Raw genomic sequence first — 22,301 nt, forward strand, 5'->3', positions numbered from 1 at the left:
AGATAAGTTTTTAGATGACTTCCAAGGTTTTGGCTTTCACAGCTGAGTGAGTGGTGGTGCCCATCAGATGAGGGAAATGAAGGAAAAGCTCTGTTTGTATGGAGAAGTGAATTAGGAGTTCTGCTTTGGATGTGCAAAGTGTAAAATGCCCAATAGCAGTTGAGTGGTTTTAGGGACCATGCTACTTGTCTCAAACAGAGAGGCGAGTGCTTATGTCTTCGTGTGGGAAGCAAATGGGTAAATAGATAGTTTCATTCAAATGTGCTAAGTAAAGTGATAAACTTCAGCACAAAGTGCTATGGAAACACAGCCCACAGACATGAATCCCAGCTCAAGTGTGTGAAGGAGCCAGGCTTCTGAGCTGAGTTTGGAAGGATGAGCAGCTAGTTAAGCAGGAAGAGGTAGGTTACAGGAGGGGGTGATCTAGACAGGAGAGGAACGATAAAGGCCCTGAGCTATGAAGCCATTGGTTGTGGGTAGAGACCTAGAGCAATTCGTCATTCCAGGACATAAAGTATGAGGGGGAAGTAGACAGACAATGAAGCTGGAGAGGCCAAATCTCAGAAGTCAGGGCTGAACTCAGTGTTCTCTGGCCACCCCTTCAAGGTCTAAGCTCTGTGACACTTTGATCCTACTTCCAAGTAGATTTATGGTACCCTGGGCTTCTGAGAAATGTTTGTACAGTAATCTATCCTGTGTTGTCTTTTTAAAATAGCACTAATTTTCTTTTACAAAGAGGTCTTTAACTCAAATGGTTTAAGTGGCCAGGGACAAAAGACAGTCATTGTTAATTTCAGGACATCTGTACTGCTACTGCACATCAGGTGATACCCTCATTTATGCATTCTCCTGTGCCTTCAAATTTACCGTATTTAGCAAAAGAATGAAGAATTATACATTTCAAATGAATGGCTAGATTTATGTCCAGAAGGCATCCTTATGCATTGCACTCCATATCTATAATAGAGTTAAAATCCACTGCCCCTAAACTCCCCAAAATCCCTAGTGTTCTGTGTTGCCTTGGACTTTATATAAACAGATGTTTTGGCCATCTGGGTTTAGGTTAGGAAAGACATGAGTATCCACTTATTAATAACGAAGTCAAGTTATTCTCATTCTGTATTGTTCAACAATATTATTCAAAGGAATTAAGTGTCATAACCATGGCTCATTTTGCATCTGCAGATGGAGTTCAATGAGAAAGAATTGCGAAGAGAAATAAGCTATGCAATCAAAAACATACATGGTATCAGGCAAGTGATTCACATTTTTTTTTGTCATCTGTTCAAGGTACCAAAAGAAAATTAATGTTTATAAATAGCTAGGAAACTCGTCTTTTCATCATTGAACAGGGTAGAATACAGAGGTGGGAGTCAGAAACAGGAAATCCTGCTTTGAAGTTTAATGGTAACTTCCTGTATTGCTGTAGTCAGTTTTTTCCAAGTGAAAAAGCAAAAACATCTTCTGCACTTCCAGCCTGTACTCTGCACAATAGGGGATTCACAGATTAGCAAGACCCCATTCTCCAGAGGCTTCGTTTTTCATGACGGAGGCCAGACATGCTCATAATTAATCATTACTTATACCGGAGAAGGGACAGATTAATTCTGATTAATGTTGTGGAGCAAGATTGGGAAAGATGAATGGAGGTAGTTACTTTCAAGTTTATCCTTGCATGTGGAGAGAATGATTTCAACAGGCTAGGGGGTGTTGTGTGTGCATGTGTGCTTGCGCGTGTGGGGGCATGTATATGAAGTGGGTGGCAGTGTGATGAGACAGGAGAGGATGGAAGGATGGAATGGAGGTTGTTGAGGCTGGAGGATAAAAGAAAGGGCTTTCTGGTGGAAGGTGTGGGATGACCAAAGGTACAGAGATGAGAGGGCACAGCATGTACCCATGGAGCCAGGAATCATGCATGTGCATTGGGACTGTCTTGAGGAATGTGGTCAGGAGAGCAGAGGGACCTGAGCTGGGTGGAGCTGGGGGTGGGGTGGAACTTGTGTCTGAATTTCCACTTGTTTAAAGTGAGTTTATTCTAAATTACCTTCTATCTTAGTCTGTTTGGACTGCTGTAACAAATGACCACAGCCTGGGTGGCTTATAAACAACAGAAATTTATTTCTCATGGTTCTGGAGTTTGAAAATCCTAGGTCAGGGTGTGAGCATGGTTGGGTTCTGGTGAGAGCCCTTTTCCAGCCTGCACATTGCTGTCTTCTCATTCTGTCCTCATGTGGCAGAGAGAAAGCTAGTCAGCTCTCTGGCCTCTTCTTATAAGGGCACTAATCCCATTCATGAGGGTTCTGCCCTCATGATGTAATTATCCCCCAAAGGCCCCACCTCCTACTACCATCACATTGAGGGGTACGGTTTCACCATATGAAGTTTTAGGGGAACACAAACATTCAGTTCGTAACAATTTCTTTAAAGAACTATGATGAAAACAAATGATTTTAAAATACTTATTTCTTCATTTCATGTACAGAAGGCTAAACATAACTTAATGAGCATATGTTGAATTGTAGTGTCCTTAATTCAAGGAAATAAAACTTAAGTTGCCTAGTACACAGATTGCCTCATATGTAGGAGGTGGCCTCTGCCTGTTGTCGTTTGTGGCTCAGCCTCTGCAAAAGGGCCGAGTTGAGACTATGCTGGGAACAGACCCTGAGAAGGCAAAGCTTGACACTGAGCGTGCATGTGATGAGTGATTTTACAAAGGAGTTATGATGCTTGAGTTGTTTATTGTTTTAAAATTTAGACAATCTGCTCCACAAATCTCAAATAGTATGGGCAGATATGAGTTTACAAAGTGAAGAGGAGAAAACCTCTATAACCAAACCTAATGTTTTTTCTTTTATCATCGATAGGATTTCTAAGCTCCCTATTCTATTTCTTCTACACCAAATCCAGAATACATATGGTGTAGAAACTATTTTACTTTTTAGCTGGGCAGATCTGGTATTTGGACATGTTTATCTGATAGATGCAGTGGAATCAAATTACATTTTTTGGGTCATGCAGTATTTGAACTCAGCCAAATACAGTATTTTTACTTCACTTGTAAAACTCATTACCATATGTAGCTTTTGTCAAATATAACTGCAAAATCTCAGTAATTCAGAGTTGTTGATTTCTGACTTATACGCCTAACAACAGGAGATTGTTGGTTGTTATTATAAATTTGCCTGTAAGATGATAAGAAATGCACAATGTCCTGAGCTTAAGACATACTCACGGTATGCTTATTTAGGCCTTTAAATATGCTTGGTTTGACAATTTTTTTCCCATTTGATTCCATTGGCTATTTGAGTAGTAGAAGCCCTCTTTGCCCATGAAGGACTTGATGGAAGAGATGCTTTGTTTTTCTCCATTGTTTTGTTAACACTGAATGCTGACTATGAGCAAGGGAGGGAGACGGTCCTTATGGGGCAAATCAAGATAAATAGGGTAACAACTCTCCCTCCTGTGTAGTGATGGGACTAAAACATGTGCCCAGCTTCCTGCAATGTGAAATAGAATGCTGGGCTTCCAAGAAGGAAGGTCTCAGCAGCAGGACTGGGGAAAGACTGGAACTATAAGTGCTTGCTTTGCATCTGGGCTTTATAGCACAGGTGGGATTTGAATAGACCAAAATTGTGAAGAGCGTGAAATGAACATCATAGACAAAGGCAAAGACATACAATATAAGCAAAGGCAAATTGACTAAAACATAGGGTACGCGAAAGGCGAGGAGAAAAGTAACTATGAAGAAAGATTATAGTCAAAGAGTGAAAAAATTTTAATATTGTACTGAACAGTTTGAATTTGATTCATACCTAGTTTGGAGAAATTACCATTATAATATAGTATGATTACTACAGTTAGAAATAGAGGTGAGCATAGGGTGCTAAGCAAATGATAAGAAGGAGCGTTAAGTCAAGATAGTATAAGGGAAGTGTGAAAAGATTTTCCAAAAGAGGTACTGTAGAATTCAGTTGCAGGAAGAGAAGTTAACTAATTAAGAAGAGGTGAGGAGGGGAGGGAAGAGGGCCTAGGAGTGGAGAGGATCCAGTGCCAAAGCCTGCAGCCTGCCAGCCTTCAGTTATGGCCAAGTCTCAGAGTTCAAAGGCCTCTGTTATTGTAGCTTCTCTCTATTGACCTTTTGTTTAAATTTGAGTAATCATTTTTCACTTTTTATGAAACACATACACATATGCACATGTATATATCTGCTTTCCTGAGTTCCTGTTCAGCATGAGAGACGCATTGTTATAACACCAATTTGAATTAATTAGAGCCCAAAGGAAGACACTTGTTACTTTGGTTATCATTTGTTATTTTTGTAAAGTCATTATTTAATTTAGGCATCTTGAAATATTAAAATTAATTCATAACTCCCCTTACTGTCTTATTCTCCCAGTACCCCAGGACCTCAGAGTGGGAACTGTCAGGCTGACAGTAATATAGCTGTCCTGGAATGGATAAATTGTATAATCTACTATTTCAGTGTATAAAAAGTGAAGCTCACTGGCTGTTCCACAAAGGAAAAGGAATTGATTTTGGAATCTTTTAGAAATAGGAATCTAAATTGAGAACACCATTTCTATTGTAGCATTTCTTTTTATTGCTGTGAAACAGTGAGATAAGACAAATTACAGTTACATATTAGTTAAGGGTCACAAGATGTGCCATATAAACATTTTGGGCACTGTTTTCAGCTAATGCTAATCTTCCATAGATTAGAACTTATTATGGTTTAGCAATATTAAAGATATTATTGCCGGGCGCGGTGGCTCAAGCCTGTAATCCCAGCACTTTGGGAGGCCGAGACGGGCGGATCACGAGGTCAGGAGATCAAGACCATCCTGGCTAACACGGTGAAACCCCGTCTCTTCTAAAAAATACAAAAAACTAGCCGGGCGAGGTGGCGGGCGCCTGTAGTCCCAGCTGCTCGGGAAGCTGAGGCAGGAGAATGGTGTGAACCCGGGAGGCGAAGCTTGTGGTGAGCTGAGATCGGGCCACTGCACTCCAGCCTGGGCAACAGAGCGAAACTCCGTCTCAAAAAAAAAAAAAAAAAAAAAAAAAAAAAAAAAAAAGATATTATTATAGCAGTGCTGTGGATGGAACAAATCACTATGTAGCTTTTAAACTTGGTCTATTACATGCTTAATTTAAAAAGGATGTTAATTTAAACATTTTTCAAAAGATTTTTGAATATTACTCAATTTAAAAAATCTCATGGGCTGCTTGCTTTCTTACCTTCAGGACAGGATTGTTTACTCCAGACATGGCATTTGAAGCGATAGTCAAGAAACAGATTGTAAAGTTGAAAGGGCCTTCTTTGAAGAGTGTGGATCTGGTAATACAAGAATTAATCAACACTGTGAAGAAGTGTACCAAAAAAGTAAGTTGGAATTATTTAACTTTCCAGGACATGGCTTTGGTTTACCAACATTCCCTATCTCATTGCATGATTCTCTTTCCCTGACCCTCACTTTGTTACAGATGTTGTGTGTTTGCCTACAGGGAAGGGTTGTGGAAAATACTGAGTGGGAATTGCTTTCATGGAGGGCAGACATACTGTTTTCTATCATTCCTAATACGGTGGTTTAGAAAGAGTGTATTTCTTTGGCTGATTTTCCCCTTGTTGTCTTAAACAAATAAATATTATTTCCAAACTATTAGGCAAATGCCCTAAGCTTATTTTTCCTGTGGTGCATGGATGAGGGTAATTGTTAGAGAAGGAAATCATCGATAGTACGTATATCATAAGAAAATTCTTCCAAATTGCGAATATGTATTCCACTTGAGCCTGGGTGTTCTGGGAAGGGGCAGTGTAGTGTAGTGGATAAGAACCCAGCCTTGGAGTTTCAGTGACCTAGATTGAAATCCTGGCTCTGATACTTTCTATGTGACCTTGGGTTTAACCTCTCTAGTCTTGTTAATTTATCTGTCAAACGAGGATGGTGATGATAATGGTAATACCACTTTAGTGAGGATTAAACAAGATGATGCCTGAAACCTATGGGCCACCTAACACACTGATTAACCATAGTTTAAGTGCTCAGTAAATGGTGGGTGATCCATAAATTGCCATTTTAGCAGCAGGGAAGTGTTGAAAAGATTTTCTAAAAGAGGTACTATAGAATTCAGTTGCAGGAAGAGAAGTTAACGAATTAAGAAGTGGTGAGGAGGGGAGGGAAGAGGGCTTAGGAGTGGGGAGGATCCAGTGCCAAAGCCTGCAGCCTGCATAAATATTAATAGATATTTATAAATAGATATTAATAAATAACATAAATATTAATAGATATTCTCTACCCTGAGTATCTATTAAATCTATGCTGTAGAGTGCTGGGGTAAGACTTCCCAAGTAGGAGGACTCCTCACTGAGGAATATGGAGAACATGTGCTGAATTTCTCGGTTCATGGAAGGAATATCTTGTATTGAAAAACACAAAAAGAGAATTAGTGATGGTGTTTACAGTAGGGTAGGTCTAGCCCCCTGACAGTTAACACTCATGCTTTTAATATTTCTCCAACCTATGATAATTCTGTTTTTGTTAGTTTTGTTATCTTTCCCTTTATAGATGGTTACGAGGAGTTACCTTTCTGAAAAACTAGTGGGAAGAAAGAGAGAGAATGAGAGGGACAGAGAATTAGAATGAATATGAATATTAGTTCCCATTTACCTGACAGAAGGGCTCAGGTAAAGAACAGATGTACATAGGAGAAGAGGCAAGTGGGCCGAATTCCTAGATGTGAAGGCTGAAAGAAAAGCAGTAAATGGAACTAGCTTGGGACCCAGAGGTGACTGGGAGTTTCAGACCCCTTTTCTAGAGCTCCTACTGCTCTTCCACCTCATTTCCTAAACTCCTGGTATTTCTTCTCCAAAACAAGAAGAGCCACAGGAGTAAAGGGACTGAGGGACAGAAAGAAGAATGCACATGGAGTTGAAAAAAATCAATCTTTCTACCGGCTCACCTCTTGGAAAGCTGAAGTCAGTTGCTAACAGTTCTCATCCCTGCTACCCTCACCTACTCTTCAAAATGCAACCTATCATGTCCCTTGTACATTTAAAGCTCTCTTAATTGATCTCTTTGCTGACTTTCAAGATTAACTGATACTGAGTTTCCTAAGGATTGCCACTCTCAGCACACAGATGTGTTTAGCCAGAGGCTTCTCTTTAGGTTGTCCATGTCTCTTACTCCTACCAATTAACCTGTCTTCTTTACGAGGGACAGTTGTGCTGCGTTTGTTCCCAAACCCATTTAGCCAGTCGTACTTATTTGAATAATATACTTTGAATAAACAGAGTAATTAAACTGATCCAATGCAAAAAAGACTTTGAGTTTTGTTTCTATGAAAACTAACCTGAATGCTGTGAGAAGACTTGATAAATGTTAGCTGCAAAAGCTTTGCTATTGACTAGGTGTAGGCAGGATAATGGCAAAAGAATGTGTGTGTGTGTGAAGAGGGGATTATAAAAATCTGAATAAGTTTGGCATTCAAATTATTTCACAAGTATCTTCAGGTTCTCCCTCCACTGTAAAGAAAGCAAAACTGGAAATCATAGATGAAGGATGTGGTTTATGTAAGACAGAAGATGCATAACTCCGATCAGCAGATCCATATGCAGAGAACAGACCTTGGCCTTACATCAAAAGATTGGCACATGTGTGGACATTTATGTTTTAAGTTATATAAAGTGTTTATGGTATGCATGAATCTTTCTTTTTTTTTTATCATTTCCCATTTTATCCAACCTACTGGAAAGCCAACAGTCAGTTCTGATGGCATGGGATGAGACAGCTTGTTCCCAGACACTTTTTGGCTTCTATTCTTGCTCTCCACCCTTTCCATTATGCTCCTTGGATTGGTCTTCTATATATTTTTACTATCTTCTCAAAAATTTTATAGTTTGCCTTAGATAAACATAAAATCTAGCTTTTCCCCTGAGGTTACTGTTTACCCTTTAGCTTTCTTCAGTGAAGGATATTTGTTCTAGCCCAAACTGGAAAAATCTGAGGGCCTTTATTGGGTATGACATTTGCCCACTTCTCCTTTTGTGGCTTCCAAAGATTATTCCTTCACTTTCTCACAGTCTTCCATTAAGGCCTAGGTGGTGCCAGCTGTACCTGTTCCTTATATTCACTGTCACCACCAAGTTCCAGGTCACTCCCTTGCATTCTTCAGGATCTTTAGAACCTGGCTTACATTTTTCCTCTCCATCCCCAATTCACCTTCAACTTGGAAGTGTTCAATGTCCATGCGGATATCATGTCCAATGCCTGAAAGCAACTTTTCCTTGAGATCTTTGCTCTCCATTCAGTCTGAGCTAGCACATAGTTTCATGACGTCTGGCTCTTGTTGTCATAAAAAAATGTTTTACTAGGAAATCGTAAACCCTTTTAAAGGGCCTGCAGAATGCTGATCACCCCCTTCATCCTCTTTAGATTTTAAGCCAATTGGGAAATTAACGGAAAAGCTCTATTTTGAAGGTTTGAAATTTAGTGTCCACTTCACTGCTGACATGTCTAGGTTGGAAAATGTGTCTGGGCCTTGCTGCTAAAGTGGGAGCCTCCTGTTATTTCCCCTTCCAGCATTAAACCTTAGAGCCCATAAGGTGTACGGGTGAGCAGATGTACATCCATCATTAGTTTTCTTATCTATTACTTCAGTTCCACTTGGATTAACTTGGCCACCTTTTGAAACTCCAGGACTGCTAAAATTTACTGCTTGTCTTTATTTTCCTTTCCCCACAGGCTTCTGAAGAGCTTGGAGATACTTGTCTATTTGTGTGAACTGGTGCCACAATATATTCATGGTCTTCCTCTTAGTCCAATTTCAACTGCCGCCCAGTAGTGCTTCAGTATCTTAGTAATTAGCAACTTCCTGTGTTCTCCATGATAATGATGTTATACTTTTAGCACTCTCTTCAAGCCACCTGACTCATCACTTTCATCCTCACTTTCAATGAAGATTTCGCAGAGAAAATAGGGGCCATAAATGGGCACTATGAAACATTGATTCTTGTCTTCTATCCCTCAAACTTACCTGTATTCACAGCCACACCCCCTTCTTATCCTCTCTGTTGAGATACTATTCCTGACCAAGGGGGTAGGGGATGGTTTCCTATCTGTACTCTCACCTCCTTTGAGGATGTACTCTTTTTAGCCTTTTATTTCCTGAATCATCATCTTCACCATCACATTTTAAAAAATCAGCTTATAAACATATCTATGTCTGTCCAAATTTAAAAAAAAAACAGTGACAAAGACTCATCTGCTGCCCTACTTTTCTCCTTTCATGGTCAGCCCTCTTGGGAAAAAAGTAATTTATGCTTTGCATCTTTGCTGTCTCATCTCCAGTTAATTCCTCAACTGAAATTTGGCTTCTAACCCACTATTCTATAGAGTTAATTATTGCAAAGATCAGTGAGAGTCCTGATTGCCGAGCCCAATGGACACTCTTATTCCTGAGACTATATTCCACTCTCTTTATAAAGCTGGCACTCCTCTCTCATGGGCTCTCTTCCCTCTTTCTCTTTATTCCTTCTCCACCTCCTTTGAGCATTCGTCCATTTTTGCTTGCCTCTAAACACTGGGATCCCACAGAGGTTACTCCTGGTTTTATTCTGTTCTTACTATATTTTCTCCTTGACAGATAATGTCTGTGATAGTTCAACTACCACTTAAAATATTGCTGATTCCCAAATCTGTACTTCTAGCTCAAGCCTCTTTAAGGGAGGCTTGACTGCAACTATTCTCTTTTCTTACTTAAAGTGCTGAGCATTACTTTTAAGCCTGAATTACTCCAGTGGCCCCCTAACAGATCTACTTCTAGCCTGGTCACCCTCAAATTCATCTTTGCCACTGCTTGCAAAGTGATTTTTCTAAAAAACAGATATACCTTTTGCCTATATCCTCAAAATTATTCAACGACTTCTCAGAGCCTTGAGAATAAAGTTCAGCTAATTTAGGATTGTATTTAGCTTCCCCGTCTGATCTCTGAATACTTCTCCAGCTATATCTTTGGTCCCACCACTTGCTTCAGCCATTCTAGATGATTTGCACTATCTTCAAAGATTTTTCATGCCTTTGCCGTTTGCATAAGTGATTCCTTTTGTCTAGAATGTCTCACTTTCCCTCCTGTGTTTACCTGCCATCCCCTCTCATTTTTAGGGAGCCAGCTCAATCATTCTATTTTCCTTAAAATCTTCCCAAAGGGCCTCTGTGAGTCCCTTCCTGGTCTCTCTCCCAACTCCCCTTTTAGTGCTTCTGTTGATACCCTATGTGTATTTGTATCATAGCATTTATGATACTGCCCTGAGATTTGTTTGTATTTATTTGTTTACATATCTCCTCTTGTTGATTATAAGCTCCTTTGAAAAAAAGGCACTGTGTTTTTTATCTTATCTAACTAGACTGTAACACAGTGACCAACTCCACATATGGGCATTTTATAAACATTTAATGACAATTTAGATGTTCTAAAGTTATCCAGTGGTCACAAATATATATACTTGGTTTTAAAAGAGTATTTTAGCCATTCCTTTTAAGATGATAAAATTTAGGCAGATTTTCTTTCAAACATCTATCCTTTTCCTTATGCTGCATTTTGATGTTTTTCATTTTTGGCCTTATTAGGTATACTTTCAATATCTTTTATTTAAAAACTGGTCTAATTAAAATATTTTGCAAAGCAAAATAATCCTAATTAGAGTTGAGTCTGCTGGGACTTTATTACTTGCCTTCTTTTGAACATGAGCCATAGATAAGGTGACTATGTAATTTATTGTTCAGTACAAGACATTTCTGAGACTTAAAGGGGGTGCTATGAATACTTTCACTGGAGTAATAGGAGTAATCAAAGACTGCCCCAGGCAATGTGAAAATAAGTAATTCCAGCTATATTGTAATTATATATATATTTCTGTTATAGCGTATATACATATATAAACATAAAATACAGTTTTCATTTACAACTCCTCATGTGATGCCTTATGTGTAAAAACCTTAAATGCTTTTTTCTTCAGCTGCATTAAATAAACATCAGTGAAGAACATATGGGATTTATGTGTGTTCAAACAACAAAACACAAAGCTAGACTCCTAACCTGGGGGAATGCATTTCTTCCCAGATATTTTCTCACTGTTGTCTCTGGGGCACTGGAGGATAAGACAGGAACATTAGAGCTTTATGAGCTATTTGGCTTCATGCCAGGGACATCTCAACTTTAAAATTATTTTGGCGGGCATCTCTTTTCAGCTGCTTTTCCTTACCTCCTCTTCTCCAGTGCATCATCATCACAGGGTGCTGAAGGTCTTTTCAGGAAGCACTGAGAGGAACATCTTGGTTTTTTTAACCACAGTTTAGCAACTGTGACATTTACTGGCCTTTTGGGAAACCGCATTCTTGGATCATTATCATACTAATTAATTGATTTTTTTCCTGTTTAGAAAAAAAAAGTTTTGCAAGGGGGGAAAAAAAAGATACCTTAGTCAGCTATTAGAAATACAGGGAAAGGGCCAGGCGTGGTGGCTCACGCCTGTAATCTCAGCACTTTGGGAGGCCAAGACAGGTGGATCACCTGAGGTCAGGAGTTTGAGACCAGCCTGGCCAATGTGGTAAAACCCCATCTCTAATAAAAATACAAAAATTAGCTGAACGTGGTAGGGGGTGCCTATAGTCTCAACTACTCAGGAGGCTAAGGCAGGAGGATTGCTGGAACCCGGGACGTGGAGGTTGCAGTGAGTCGAGATCGCACCTTTGCACTCCAGCCCAGGTGACAACAGTGAGACTCCATTTCCAAAAAAAAAATTAAAAAAATAAATAAAGGGAAAGATTTTCCATTAAGAAGTGCTGTTAGAAGAAATGCTGAATCTTGTGGCTTATTAGGTAAGTAAATATCTAGCTCTGAATACACATAACTAAACAAGTGAATCCAAGTCCTTACCATGGCTTCCAAGGCCCTGCACAGTCTTGCCCCCAGCTTTTCATCTCTAAACTCATCTCCTCCCCTTTCTCTCCTCCTCTCGGTCCTCTCCAGCTGCACTGGATTCCTTATTTATTTAGCAGGCCAGTGAAACATGACTGTAGAGTCTTTGCACTTCTCATTCTTCATGTAGGAAATGATCTGCCCCAAGATAGCTGCATGGATCAAACCATTGCTTGTTTCAGGTCTCTGCTATTCAAATGCCCCATAAAGCAGAGTCTTTCGCTGACTTTTCTGTTTACAGTTGCATAGCCCTCCCCCAAACACACACACACACACACACACACACACACACACACACACACACGCCATCGTTCATCTACTTACCAAACTTTATTTTTCTTTGCCGTATATATTACTCTTAATATATTAATTATATTATTTATGTCTGTTGTTGTTGTCATAAGATAATCAAGGGGCCTTGAGAATACAAGTTGCATGAGAATAAGAACTTGGCTTATTAAGCTCATTGCTCTGTTTGTCAACCCTAAAACAGCCTGGTTTTCAACAGTAATTATTGAATGAATGATTAAAAAAATGAATTATATCTCATTGATGCAGTAGGTGACGGTCAATTTGTCTGAAGTAGGATGAAGGAAAATGGCTTCAAAGTATCATACTATTTAGGACTTTCTTTTAGGTTTATATAGATGTGCTGTGATTTTTACGCTGCATGAAAATACTTGCATTTCACCTCCTAGTGGTTGCCACCCAGTCAAACTCTGTGCTGTGCTTTGCATACAATACCTGTCTAATGTAATAGACATGGTGCCCAGGTTGGTGCCATGTAATAGCCTGGTGACCAGGCTTCAAATCAGACAGGTTATTAAAGTCTGAAACTTTTGTTGGGTATTTTAGGAAATTCAGGCCTGGGACTCAGTTTTAATGTGATAGAATCTCACCTTTTAATCTTAAAACTCATTAAAGGATTTGTAATCTTTATACTTGGTTCTTAATTTATAATTTACCATGGTCCCTGAATTTTCTCCCACTTTCTGTTTTGAAGGTTTTTTTTTTTTTTTTCCATTTTAACTGCTCATTAATGTGTCTACCAGAGATAAACTTGGGAAGAGAGAGATGAAAATCTGATTATGATCTTCAGGTGTTGTTTTGCCACCATGTCAACCCACCCTGACTTCCTTTTTGGATGTTTTCTGAATTACTTAAGTAACAGGCCTTTTGACTACTCTGCGGCACCCAGTTTTATTCACTCAAGGTTGGACTTTTAATTTTGTTTTTGTTTTTCTACTCTCCTTGTTTCTTATTCCTTAGCATTTCGTAAATAACACTAGAGTTCTCTTCATTTCTCTGTTTAAAAGTTTTTCCATCTTATACCTCACCACTTCTCCTGCTCTTTGTGGAAAATATTTGAGGTTTCTAGATTAAGTATTTGCCCACCTGGAGAAGGAAGCCTAACATTAGCCCACTTGGTCCCAGTTTGCCTAGTTGGGATCTGGCACTCCTTTCCGCTTCCTGCCAACTTCACTTTGACCTTCCTTGACTTCTCACATGCCACTCATATGCCAATGTAGAACACCCCATAAGGAACTTTCCCATTAACCCCTGTGCAACTTAGAAAACAGTCACTATTTCTTGATCTCTTTATATTACAATTGCTTCTCATCTTCAATCACCTTTGTAAATTTTTCTACAAATACATCTGTTAAAAAAATTTTTTTTCATAGCAAATGTGTTATGCGCAGATGAGTGTCTTCTCATATCCTGAATAAATCCAACACTATGCTATACCAAAACAAAGGATGGCAAGGGATTTTGTCAGGTTGGGTGGGTGGTTAATTCACAGAAAATGAAATAAAAAAATTGAATGCTCTTATGAGTGCTAAAATTCACTCATCACTTGAATTATTTCTACTTGGTTTGTAGCAAGCAGCTAGCATTTAAAGGTTTATAGCTTTTTCATAAAAACCCTTATCTTTAGGTCAGCCAAACCAATCAAGTCAATTTAAGTATAGAAAAAATTTTGTTCTGACTTTATTTTCTTAGTGAGGTTTGGTATGGAACTATGAACAGATGGTTACCTAATAACTCCAGTTTTTGCTAGAGGCATCGAACTTGTTCCTCTTGAAGATACAGAAATCTTGTCTGGTCTCTTGACCATTTTAAGAAAATGTACTAGCATAGCATAGATCTTATGATTTGATAAACTGTAAATACATTTTGGAAGTGTATAATTTTTGTTTTGTTGGATAGAAATGTCTTCCAAGTTTTTTTTTTTTCTCTAGGAAAATGTGACTTATTGAAATTAAATTTTTATATTGAGGTTCCACCAAAATAATTAATCACTACCCTAAATAACACTTATAACATTGGACCTTATTAAAACATGTTTTGCTGCTTTCTCTCAGAACATGTATAATTAAAATATTCTCCTTGAATTAAATGTTGAAGGTTTTGATTCCTAAAGTCATGTATATTGTATTGTTTCTCCATTGAATCTTCTGTATTATTTAAGAATACTCAACGCAGGCCAGACGTGGTGGTGGGTGCCTATAGTTCCAACTATTCAGGAGGCTGAGAAAGGAGCATTGCTTGAACCCAGGAGGTGGAGGTTGCAGTGAGCCAAGATGTGTCACTGCACTCCAGCCTGGGCAACAGAGTGAGACTCTGTCTTAAAAAAAAAAAAAAGGATGTTCAATGCAATTTTAACAATAAGCCATTTAGAACTAATTTGCTGTATAATAAATGTATAGCTTTGACTACAAGTTTCACTATTATAATGTAAGCATCAAATCTTCAGAGGACCTCTCATACCTGGTTTATGCATTTATTTCTTCATATTTCCCCTTGGTTTTTAGAAAATATTTCTCTTATACGACTATTTATCTGTATAGGCAACCTGCCACTCAAGACTATGTGGTTTCTAATATCAGGTGTTATGACATAAACTGAGCATGGAGCTGGACTGTAGCAGTTGCACAATGAATGACTGATGTGACATAAATTTAGGAATGTAGTTATTATAACGAATAGCAAATCCTTAATCCCTTAACTCTCTATAAACCAATTTATAGGTTATTTAATTAATCATTAGAGGAATAAAGGCCTAAAGATGACGTCTTCTACATCAATATTATTTGGGCATACATAATTAATATTCTGATTACTTTGACAAATAATAACTCCCATATTCTTACAACTGTAGGCTTTTAATTTGACATTCAAATTTAAAAAGTGCAAAAATGATTGACAATTATAATGGAATAAATGATTGAAGAAATGGTGATTGCACATTAAATAAGAGACATAGAAGAGAGGTGAGGGATTGAATTGAGCAATCAAAGTTAAGTATGTTTTAAAGCTAAGTAAAGGGTGACGCAAACTGAGCAGGGCACAGTTTGAATGAGATCATGAAATAATCTCATTATGAGATTAAATGAAATAATGAAATGAGTGGTAGAAAGCCTAATCAGAAATAATTTTAAACATCAGTAGGACTTTTTTTTTTAAGCCTCTCTATGTATGTATCTTAAGAATTGGGACTATTTATATATTTGGGACTATTTATATATAAAAAGAATTGGGACTATTTTTATATATTTGAAAGCCAGCAGTTAAAACCAAGATTTTGACTCTTATACTCCCACAATCAGTTCAATATCAACCAGCTAGTAAACAAACCAGTTGTTTCATTAATGCCATTCAGTGATGCCTAAATCTTACATTGCTTAGTGTCTCTTCAAGGTTTTTCCTCCTTTGTCTCCATAATGGTAGTTCTTCTAGTGTATACTCTTTTTCTTTTGTTCTGCTTAGAATTTAGGCTTATTGACTTCCAGTTGTCTCAATTGTAGGTACAAAACTGTGGCTCTTACAGATTCCTTTTCTGGTAGAATTAAGCCCACGGGCAGTAATCTTGGAAAGATCAGGAGATACACGCATGCACACAGATCAATCCTCCTGCCAAGGCCAGTAGATTGGAGGCATTCTTAGATGTCTGTACTTCATGGGATATTCTTGTCATTTTGGCCTTTCCCTGACTCAATGATGGCCATGTACTGGCCTGGGGTCCTTCAGCTATCAAGTGTTTAGTTTCTGAATAAATATTTATATTGCCACTATTTGATGGTTTTAAAAATAACTTTCTGCTGTAATCTGTTTTCTAAATGTTGTTAAAGGCATCCCAGTCTTCCTTGGTAGACCTCCATTGCTTGCGTAGTTACTTCTCTGAGGCAAAGTGATTCTATAATAGTCTGGCTGTCATTGAATAGCTTGGGAGGCTGTCTGGGTGCAGGGGAATTGATTGTCTTGGTGGCCTAGGGCAGGCTAATGGTTGGTGTCAGATACATCACTCAGGTTTGCACTAGTCAAGAAGGACTGGAATTGATCAGCCATCTCTTCCACTCTGAAGGCTTTTATAAGCCTCACAAAAAATAACTTGCAGGACTTTCAGAGAGTTAAGAGGGGTTCTGGTATAATAGAGCTTTTTCTGGAGAATGTTGCCAAAATGAGAAGTATGAGCTCCATTTGTATCTTGCAATAATTCATGAAATAAGCCCCCAGGTGAGCATACATCTCAGGATTCAGATAAGAGCCAGTAAGGGGATGAGAAATCGAGGACCTCATAGAGACACTGGTGATGATTTTTGAGGTAACTAAAGCAGTCAGGTTTCTATGCTTTTATGATGTTATGAACATAATCTATATCCACTGTAGAAATATTTGGAAAATGTAGATAAATAAAATTATGCATTATTCAAAGAATTATCTCTATTAACACTTTTTAGTATCGTGCAAATCTTTTTCTATGCAGAGAGAGTAGACTTGCAGCAACGGAAGATTTAACATATATGAGATCTTGTGATTATGATGGTTCCATGAAGTACTGTAGTTTGTTATCTTGCTAACACACTAATATATGTTGTGCATGCTGTAAAGGTAATGTGTACAGTGACCGCAGGTGACCATACAGAAGCCACATTTCAGGGAGGCCTTGATCCAAGTCCTTACAAGTTTGGAGAAATATTATATGCTACCATATTACTCAAGAATGTTGGTATTTGTAAGATTGGGCTATATCCTTGAAAAATATCGAGGGTATATGGTGGTGTGTGACTCTGTGCGTGTGTGCATGTGTGTGTGGATGTGTCTTAGTTCATTTTCTGTTGTTTGTAACAGAATACCTGAAACCTGGTATACAGAAAAGGGATTTATTTCTGTATACAGAAAAGGAATTTATTTCTTACAGTTATGGAAGCTGAGGAGTCCAGCACTGAGGGTCTGCCTCTGGTAAGGGCCTTCTTGCTGGTGGGGACTCTGTGCAGAGTCCCAAGGTGGTACAGGGTATCAGTCATATAGTAAGGGCACTGAGTGTGGTAGCATGCTAGCTCAGGTTGCTAGTCCTCTTCTTATAAAGCTACTAGTCCCACTCCCATGATAACCTATTAATCTATTAATCCATGAATGGATTAATCCACTCATGATGGCTGAGCCTTCATGACCCAATCACCTCTTAAAAGCCCGACTGGTCAGTGTAGCCACATTGGGGATTGAATTTTAGTATGAATTTGGAGGGAAGAAATATCCAAACCAAAACACTATGCTTGTGCATAATCACATTATATATTTAGTAGCCTAATTTTCTTCACTTAGTGTTGTAAATACCTTACTGTGTCATTAGCTATACAAAATTAATGTGCAAAAATCACAAGCATTCTTATACACCAGTAACAGACAAACAGAGAGCCAAATCAGGAATGAACTTCCATTCACAATTGCTTCAAAGAGAATAAAATACCTAGGAATCCAACTTACAAGGGATGTAAAGGACCTCTTCAAGGAGAACTACAAACCACTGCTCAGTGAAATAAAAGAGGATACAAACAAATGGAAGAACATACCATGCTCATAGATAGGAAGAATCGATATCGTGAAAATGGCCATACTGCCCAAGGTTATTTATAGATTCAATGCCATCCCCATCAAGCTACCAATGAGTTTCTTCACAGAATTGGAAAAAACTGCTTTAAAGTTCATATGGAACCAAAAAAGAGCCCGCATTGCCAAGACAATCCTAAGTCAAAAGAACAAAGCTGGAGGCATCACGCTACCTGACTTCAAACTATACTACAAGGCTACAGTAACCAAAACAGCATGGTACTGGTACCAAAACAGAGATATAGACCAATGGAACAGAACAGAGTCCTCAGAAATAATACCACACATCTACAGCCATGTGATCTTTGACAAACCTGAGAGAAACAAGAAATGGGGAAAGGATTCCCTATTTAATAAATGGTGCTGGGAAAATTGGCTAGCCATAAGTAGAAAGCTGAAACTGGATCCTGTCCTTACTCCTTATATAAAAATTAATTCAAGATGGATTAGAGACTTAAATGTTAGACCTAATACCATAAAAATCCTAGAAGAAAACCTAGGTAGTACCATTCAGGACATACGCATGGGCAAAGACTTCATGTCTAAAACACCAAAAGCAACGGCAGCAAAAGCCAAAATTGACAAATGGGATCTAATTAAACTAAAGAGCTTCTGCACAGCAAAAGAAACTACCATCAGAGTGAACAGGCAACCTACAGAATGGGAGAAAATTTTTGCAATCTACTCATCTGACAAAGGGCTAATATCCAGAACCTACAAAGAACTCAAACAAATTTACAAGAAAAAAACAAACAACCCCATCAAAAAGTGGGCAAAGGATATGAACAGACATTTCTCAAAAGAAGACATTCATACAGCCAACAGACACATGAAAAAATGCTCATCACTGGCCATCAGAGAAATGCAAATCAAAACCACAATGAGATACCATCTCACACCAGTTAGAATGGCGATCATTAAAAAGTCAGGAAACAATAGGTTCTGGAGAGGATGTGGAGAAATAGGAACACTTTTACACTGTTGGTGGGATTGTAAAGTAGTTCAACCATTATGGAAAACAGTATGGCGATTCCTCAAGGATCTAGAACTAGATGTACCATATGACCCAGCCATCCCATTACTGGGTATATACCCAAAGGATTATAAATCATGCTGCTATAAAGACACATGCACACGTATGTTTATTGCGGCACTATTCACAATAGCAAAGACTTGGAATCAACCCAAATGTCCATCAGTGACAGACTGGATTAAGAAAATGTGGCCCATATACACCATGGAATACTATGCAGCCATAGAAAAGGATGAGTTTGTGTCCTTTGTAGGGACATGGATGCAGCTGGAAACCATCATTCTTAGCAAACTATCACAAGAACAGAAAACCAAACACCGCATGTTCTCACTCATAGGTGGGAACTGAGCAATGAGATCACTTGGACTCGGTAAGGGGAACATCACACACTGGGGCCTATCATGGGGAGGGGGGAGAGGGGAGAGATTGCATTGGGAGTTATACCTGATGTAAATGACGAGTTGATGGGTGCTGACGAGTTGATGGTTGCAGCACACCAACATGGCACAAGTATACATATGTAACAAACCTGCAGGTTATGCACAGTACCCTAGAACTTAAAGTATAATAAAAAAAAAAAAAAGTGTCATTCAAAATGGTTACATTACATCACATAAGTGGATCTACCTTCATTTATTTAACGTCATCGGATACTAGGTAGTTTATAGTTTTATTTGTTTATCTTATTGTTGCTTTTCCAACTAATGCTGTGATGAATGTCCTTATCATTGTAGTTCAGTACTCTGTGAGGTTATTAGGTTGAGATCTCTGCCTCTTTCTCCCTGTCTGTGTGTGTGTGTGCACGCACGCAAGACTTTTTATACGTAATGCCAAATTGCTTTCCAGAAAGATTTCTCTTGTTGATACCCCTCAGCAAGTTTAAATTGTGCTAATCTCAGTATACCTTCACCTGTAGTAAGTCTTATAAAAAAATCATAGCAATTTGCCAACATAATAGTTATTGCTTTTCTTTGCATTAGATCACTTTACAGTTCATTTTTCCTTCTGTTTATTGACTCTTACTTTTTTGTGAATTGAATCATATTCTTTGCCTATTTTATATTGAGCTATCTAGTAGTCTCCTTTAATTTGCAAGTACTTTAAAAATTGGAATTAATATTTTGCCTGGCGTGTCATGAATGCGCCCACTTTTCTCCATTTCCATGGCTGTCATCCCAGTAGAAGCCACCATTATTTCCATTCCATCTGAATTGCTTCAGTAGCCTAAATTCCTAACAGAATTGCAAGGATCTGCTTGATGTGGCCCCTCTCTACTTTTCTAGCTTTGTCTCAGGATCATAATCCTCAATTTCTGCACTGACTTTCTTTTACTTTTATCACTGCTAATTGCCTGCACTTCCATCTCACCTTCACACATGTTTCTGTTCCTGGCAAACTTCATCTTCTCCATGGCCATTCTTACATACCTTTGCCTGTCTAAGTCTTCCTTCTGGATTAGGGTTCCTTAAACATTTTCATAGCATCCCATTCTCTTTCTTCCTTATATTGAAAACAACTGTAATTAATCTATTCACTTTTACAAACTATTTTTTGAACAATTACCTGCATAACTTAGATGGGGTTAAGTGATTGACATACACAATTTCCATAGTTTTTGGGAAAAATGTACATATACACATCTATTTTCTATGGGGAGAATTTAAAAAGTTAAAGGAGTCTCTCTGTGCTTCATGGGATGAATCATCCTTGAAGAGTAATGGACAAGACCATGGGCTCTGGAGTCCTAGGACTTAGGTTGGAATCCTGAATCCACCATTTTTGAGCTGTTTAGTCATGGGCATGAGTTACTTAATCTCTCTGTGCTTCACTTTTCTCCTCTATTAAATGGGATTGGCTGGGCATGGTGGTTCACGCCTATAATCCCAGCACTTTAGGAGGCCAAGGCAGGTGGATCACCTGAGGTCAGAAGTTAGAGACCAGCCTGGCCAACATGGTGAAACCCCGTCTTTACTACAAATACAAAAATTAGCTGAGCTTGGTGGCATGTGCCTGTAATCCCAGGTACTCAGGAGGCTGAGGCAGGAGAATCGCTTGAGACAGGAGGTGGAGGTTGCAGTGAGCTGCACTCTAGCCTGGGTGACAAGAGCGAAACTCTATCTCGGAAAAATAAATAAATAAATAAATAAATGAGGTTAATAATTATATCTGTCTTTTCTGATTGCTGTGAATATTGAAGGAGGTAATTCATGAAGTCCTTAGCTCCTGGCACATGGTAGGCACTATATAAAATGTTAGTCTTTATCCTTTTCTTTGTCCTGTTTTCTGACTTCTTCATCTTTGAATTTTATTAAGTGCCAACTCGGCAGGAGCCCAGTGCTAGATGGTATCCACGGTTCTGCTTTCTTCCTAGGGAATTGCTCCACTGGTTTTGAAGTGTTTCCTCAACATAACAAGGTTACTTCTGATGATAGTTTGTGAAGCCTCTCCCATCACCTTGACATTCTTCTTTAGAAGTTGATGATATTTCATTTTTGCTTCCAGAACGGCAATGAGTATCTTCTGTAAAATACATAATTTATCTCTGCTTCTCTTTTGGTAGTGTAACTTTTTGAGTATTAATACTCAGATCTGCTTTTCTTGACAGCTGGCAAACTTCCCCAGGCTCTGCGAGGAGACGGAAAGGATTGTTGCTAACCACATTCGTGAGCGAGAAGGGAAGACAAAGGACCAGGTAAGGAGAGGTCTTCCCTGGTGGGAGGTCCAAGGTCTCTGCGAGGTTGTCTGGTAGTTCCCAACAGTCAGCCTGTCGCTTAAAGGAAAAAAAAAATAGTGGAACACAACTACATTTATTTTTACTTATTTATGAATTATACACATACTATATTCATATCTTACTTATGTTAAAAATATGAGCAAATAGAAAGACTTCATTCAGAAGAATGAGATGCAAAAGCAGTAACAGGAGTTTCGTTATTTTTTTTTTCTCAGCACTCCATGGATCATGCATATATCCTACTTTGAAAACCACTAATCCAGAAACATACCACATTTTCTCTTTAAGACAGGAGTTCTTAACTTTTAATGGGCCCACAGATGGGCTCCAGAAGATTCACAAACTCCTAAAACATTATGCAAAAATGCTCAGTGTTTTTATTGTTTTCTAAGGAGACAGTGGACCTAGCTTTTCATCAGCTTATCCATATAACCTATGATTGAAAAGAAAAATTGAGAACTACTCTTTTAAACATTTCTATTTTATGAATGTTTGTGGTTTGTAAGAATGACCCTGAAATTGTTTTCTAATCCTAGCTCTGTGATTTGGAAAGATTATTTTCAAGTGAGAATAATCCATTTAAAAAATAAAGGACTACATGGAAAGAATAAAAATCTTCTTACGTTTAAATGGATTTTTCTTAGTTACTTATAAAACATTGTAACAGGAAAT

At 38.4% G+C, this 22,301-nt stretch overlaps 1 protein-coding gene across 6 annotated transcripts in view; it reads left to right on the top strand.

Moving 5' to 3' along the window:
• The window catches only part of DNM3 (dynamin 3), a 563,268-nt gene that overhangs the window by 199,418 nt on the left and 341,549 nt on the right, over window positions 1-22,301 (top strand). For all 6 annotated transcript variants that reach the window (XM_028850447.2, XM_077999966.1, XM_015124070.3 and 3 more), the window contains exons 9-11: window positions 1,186-1,253; window positions 5,242-5,380; window positions 21,501-21,587. In XM_028850447.2, the coding sequence (XP_028706280.1) occupies window positions 1,186-1,253; window positions 5,242-5,380; window positions 21,501-21,587 (294 nt within the window). The remainder of the gene's footprint in view (window positions 1-1,185; window positions 1,254-5,241; window positions 5,381-21,500; window positions 21,588-22,301) is intronic.

The sequence above is a fragment of the Macaca mulatta genome, chromosome 1 (assembly GCF_049350105.2).
Source record: "Macaca mulatta isolate MMU2019108-1 chromosome 1, T2T-MMU8v2.0, whole genome shotgun sequence".
Classification (NCBI taxonomy): domain Eukaryota; kingdom Metazoa; phylum Chordata; class Mammalia; order Primates; family Cercopithecidae; genus Macaca; species Macaca mulatta.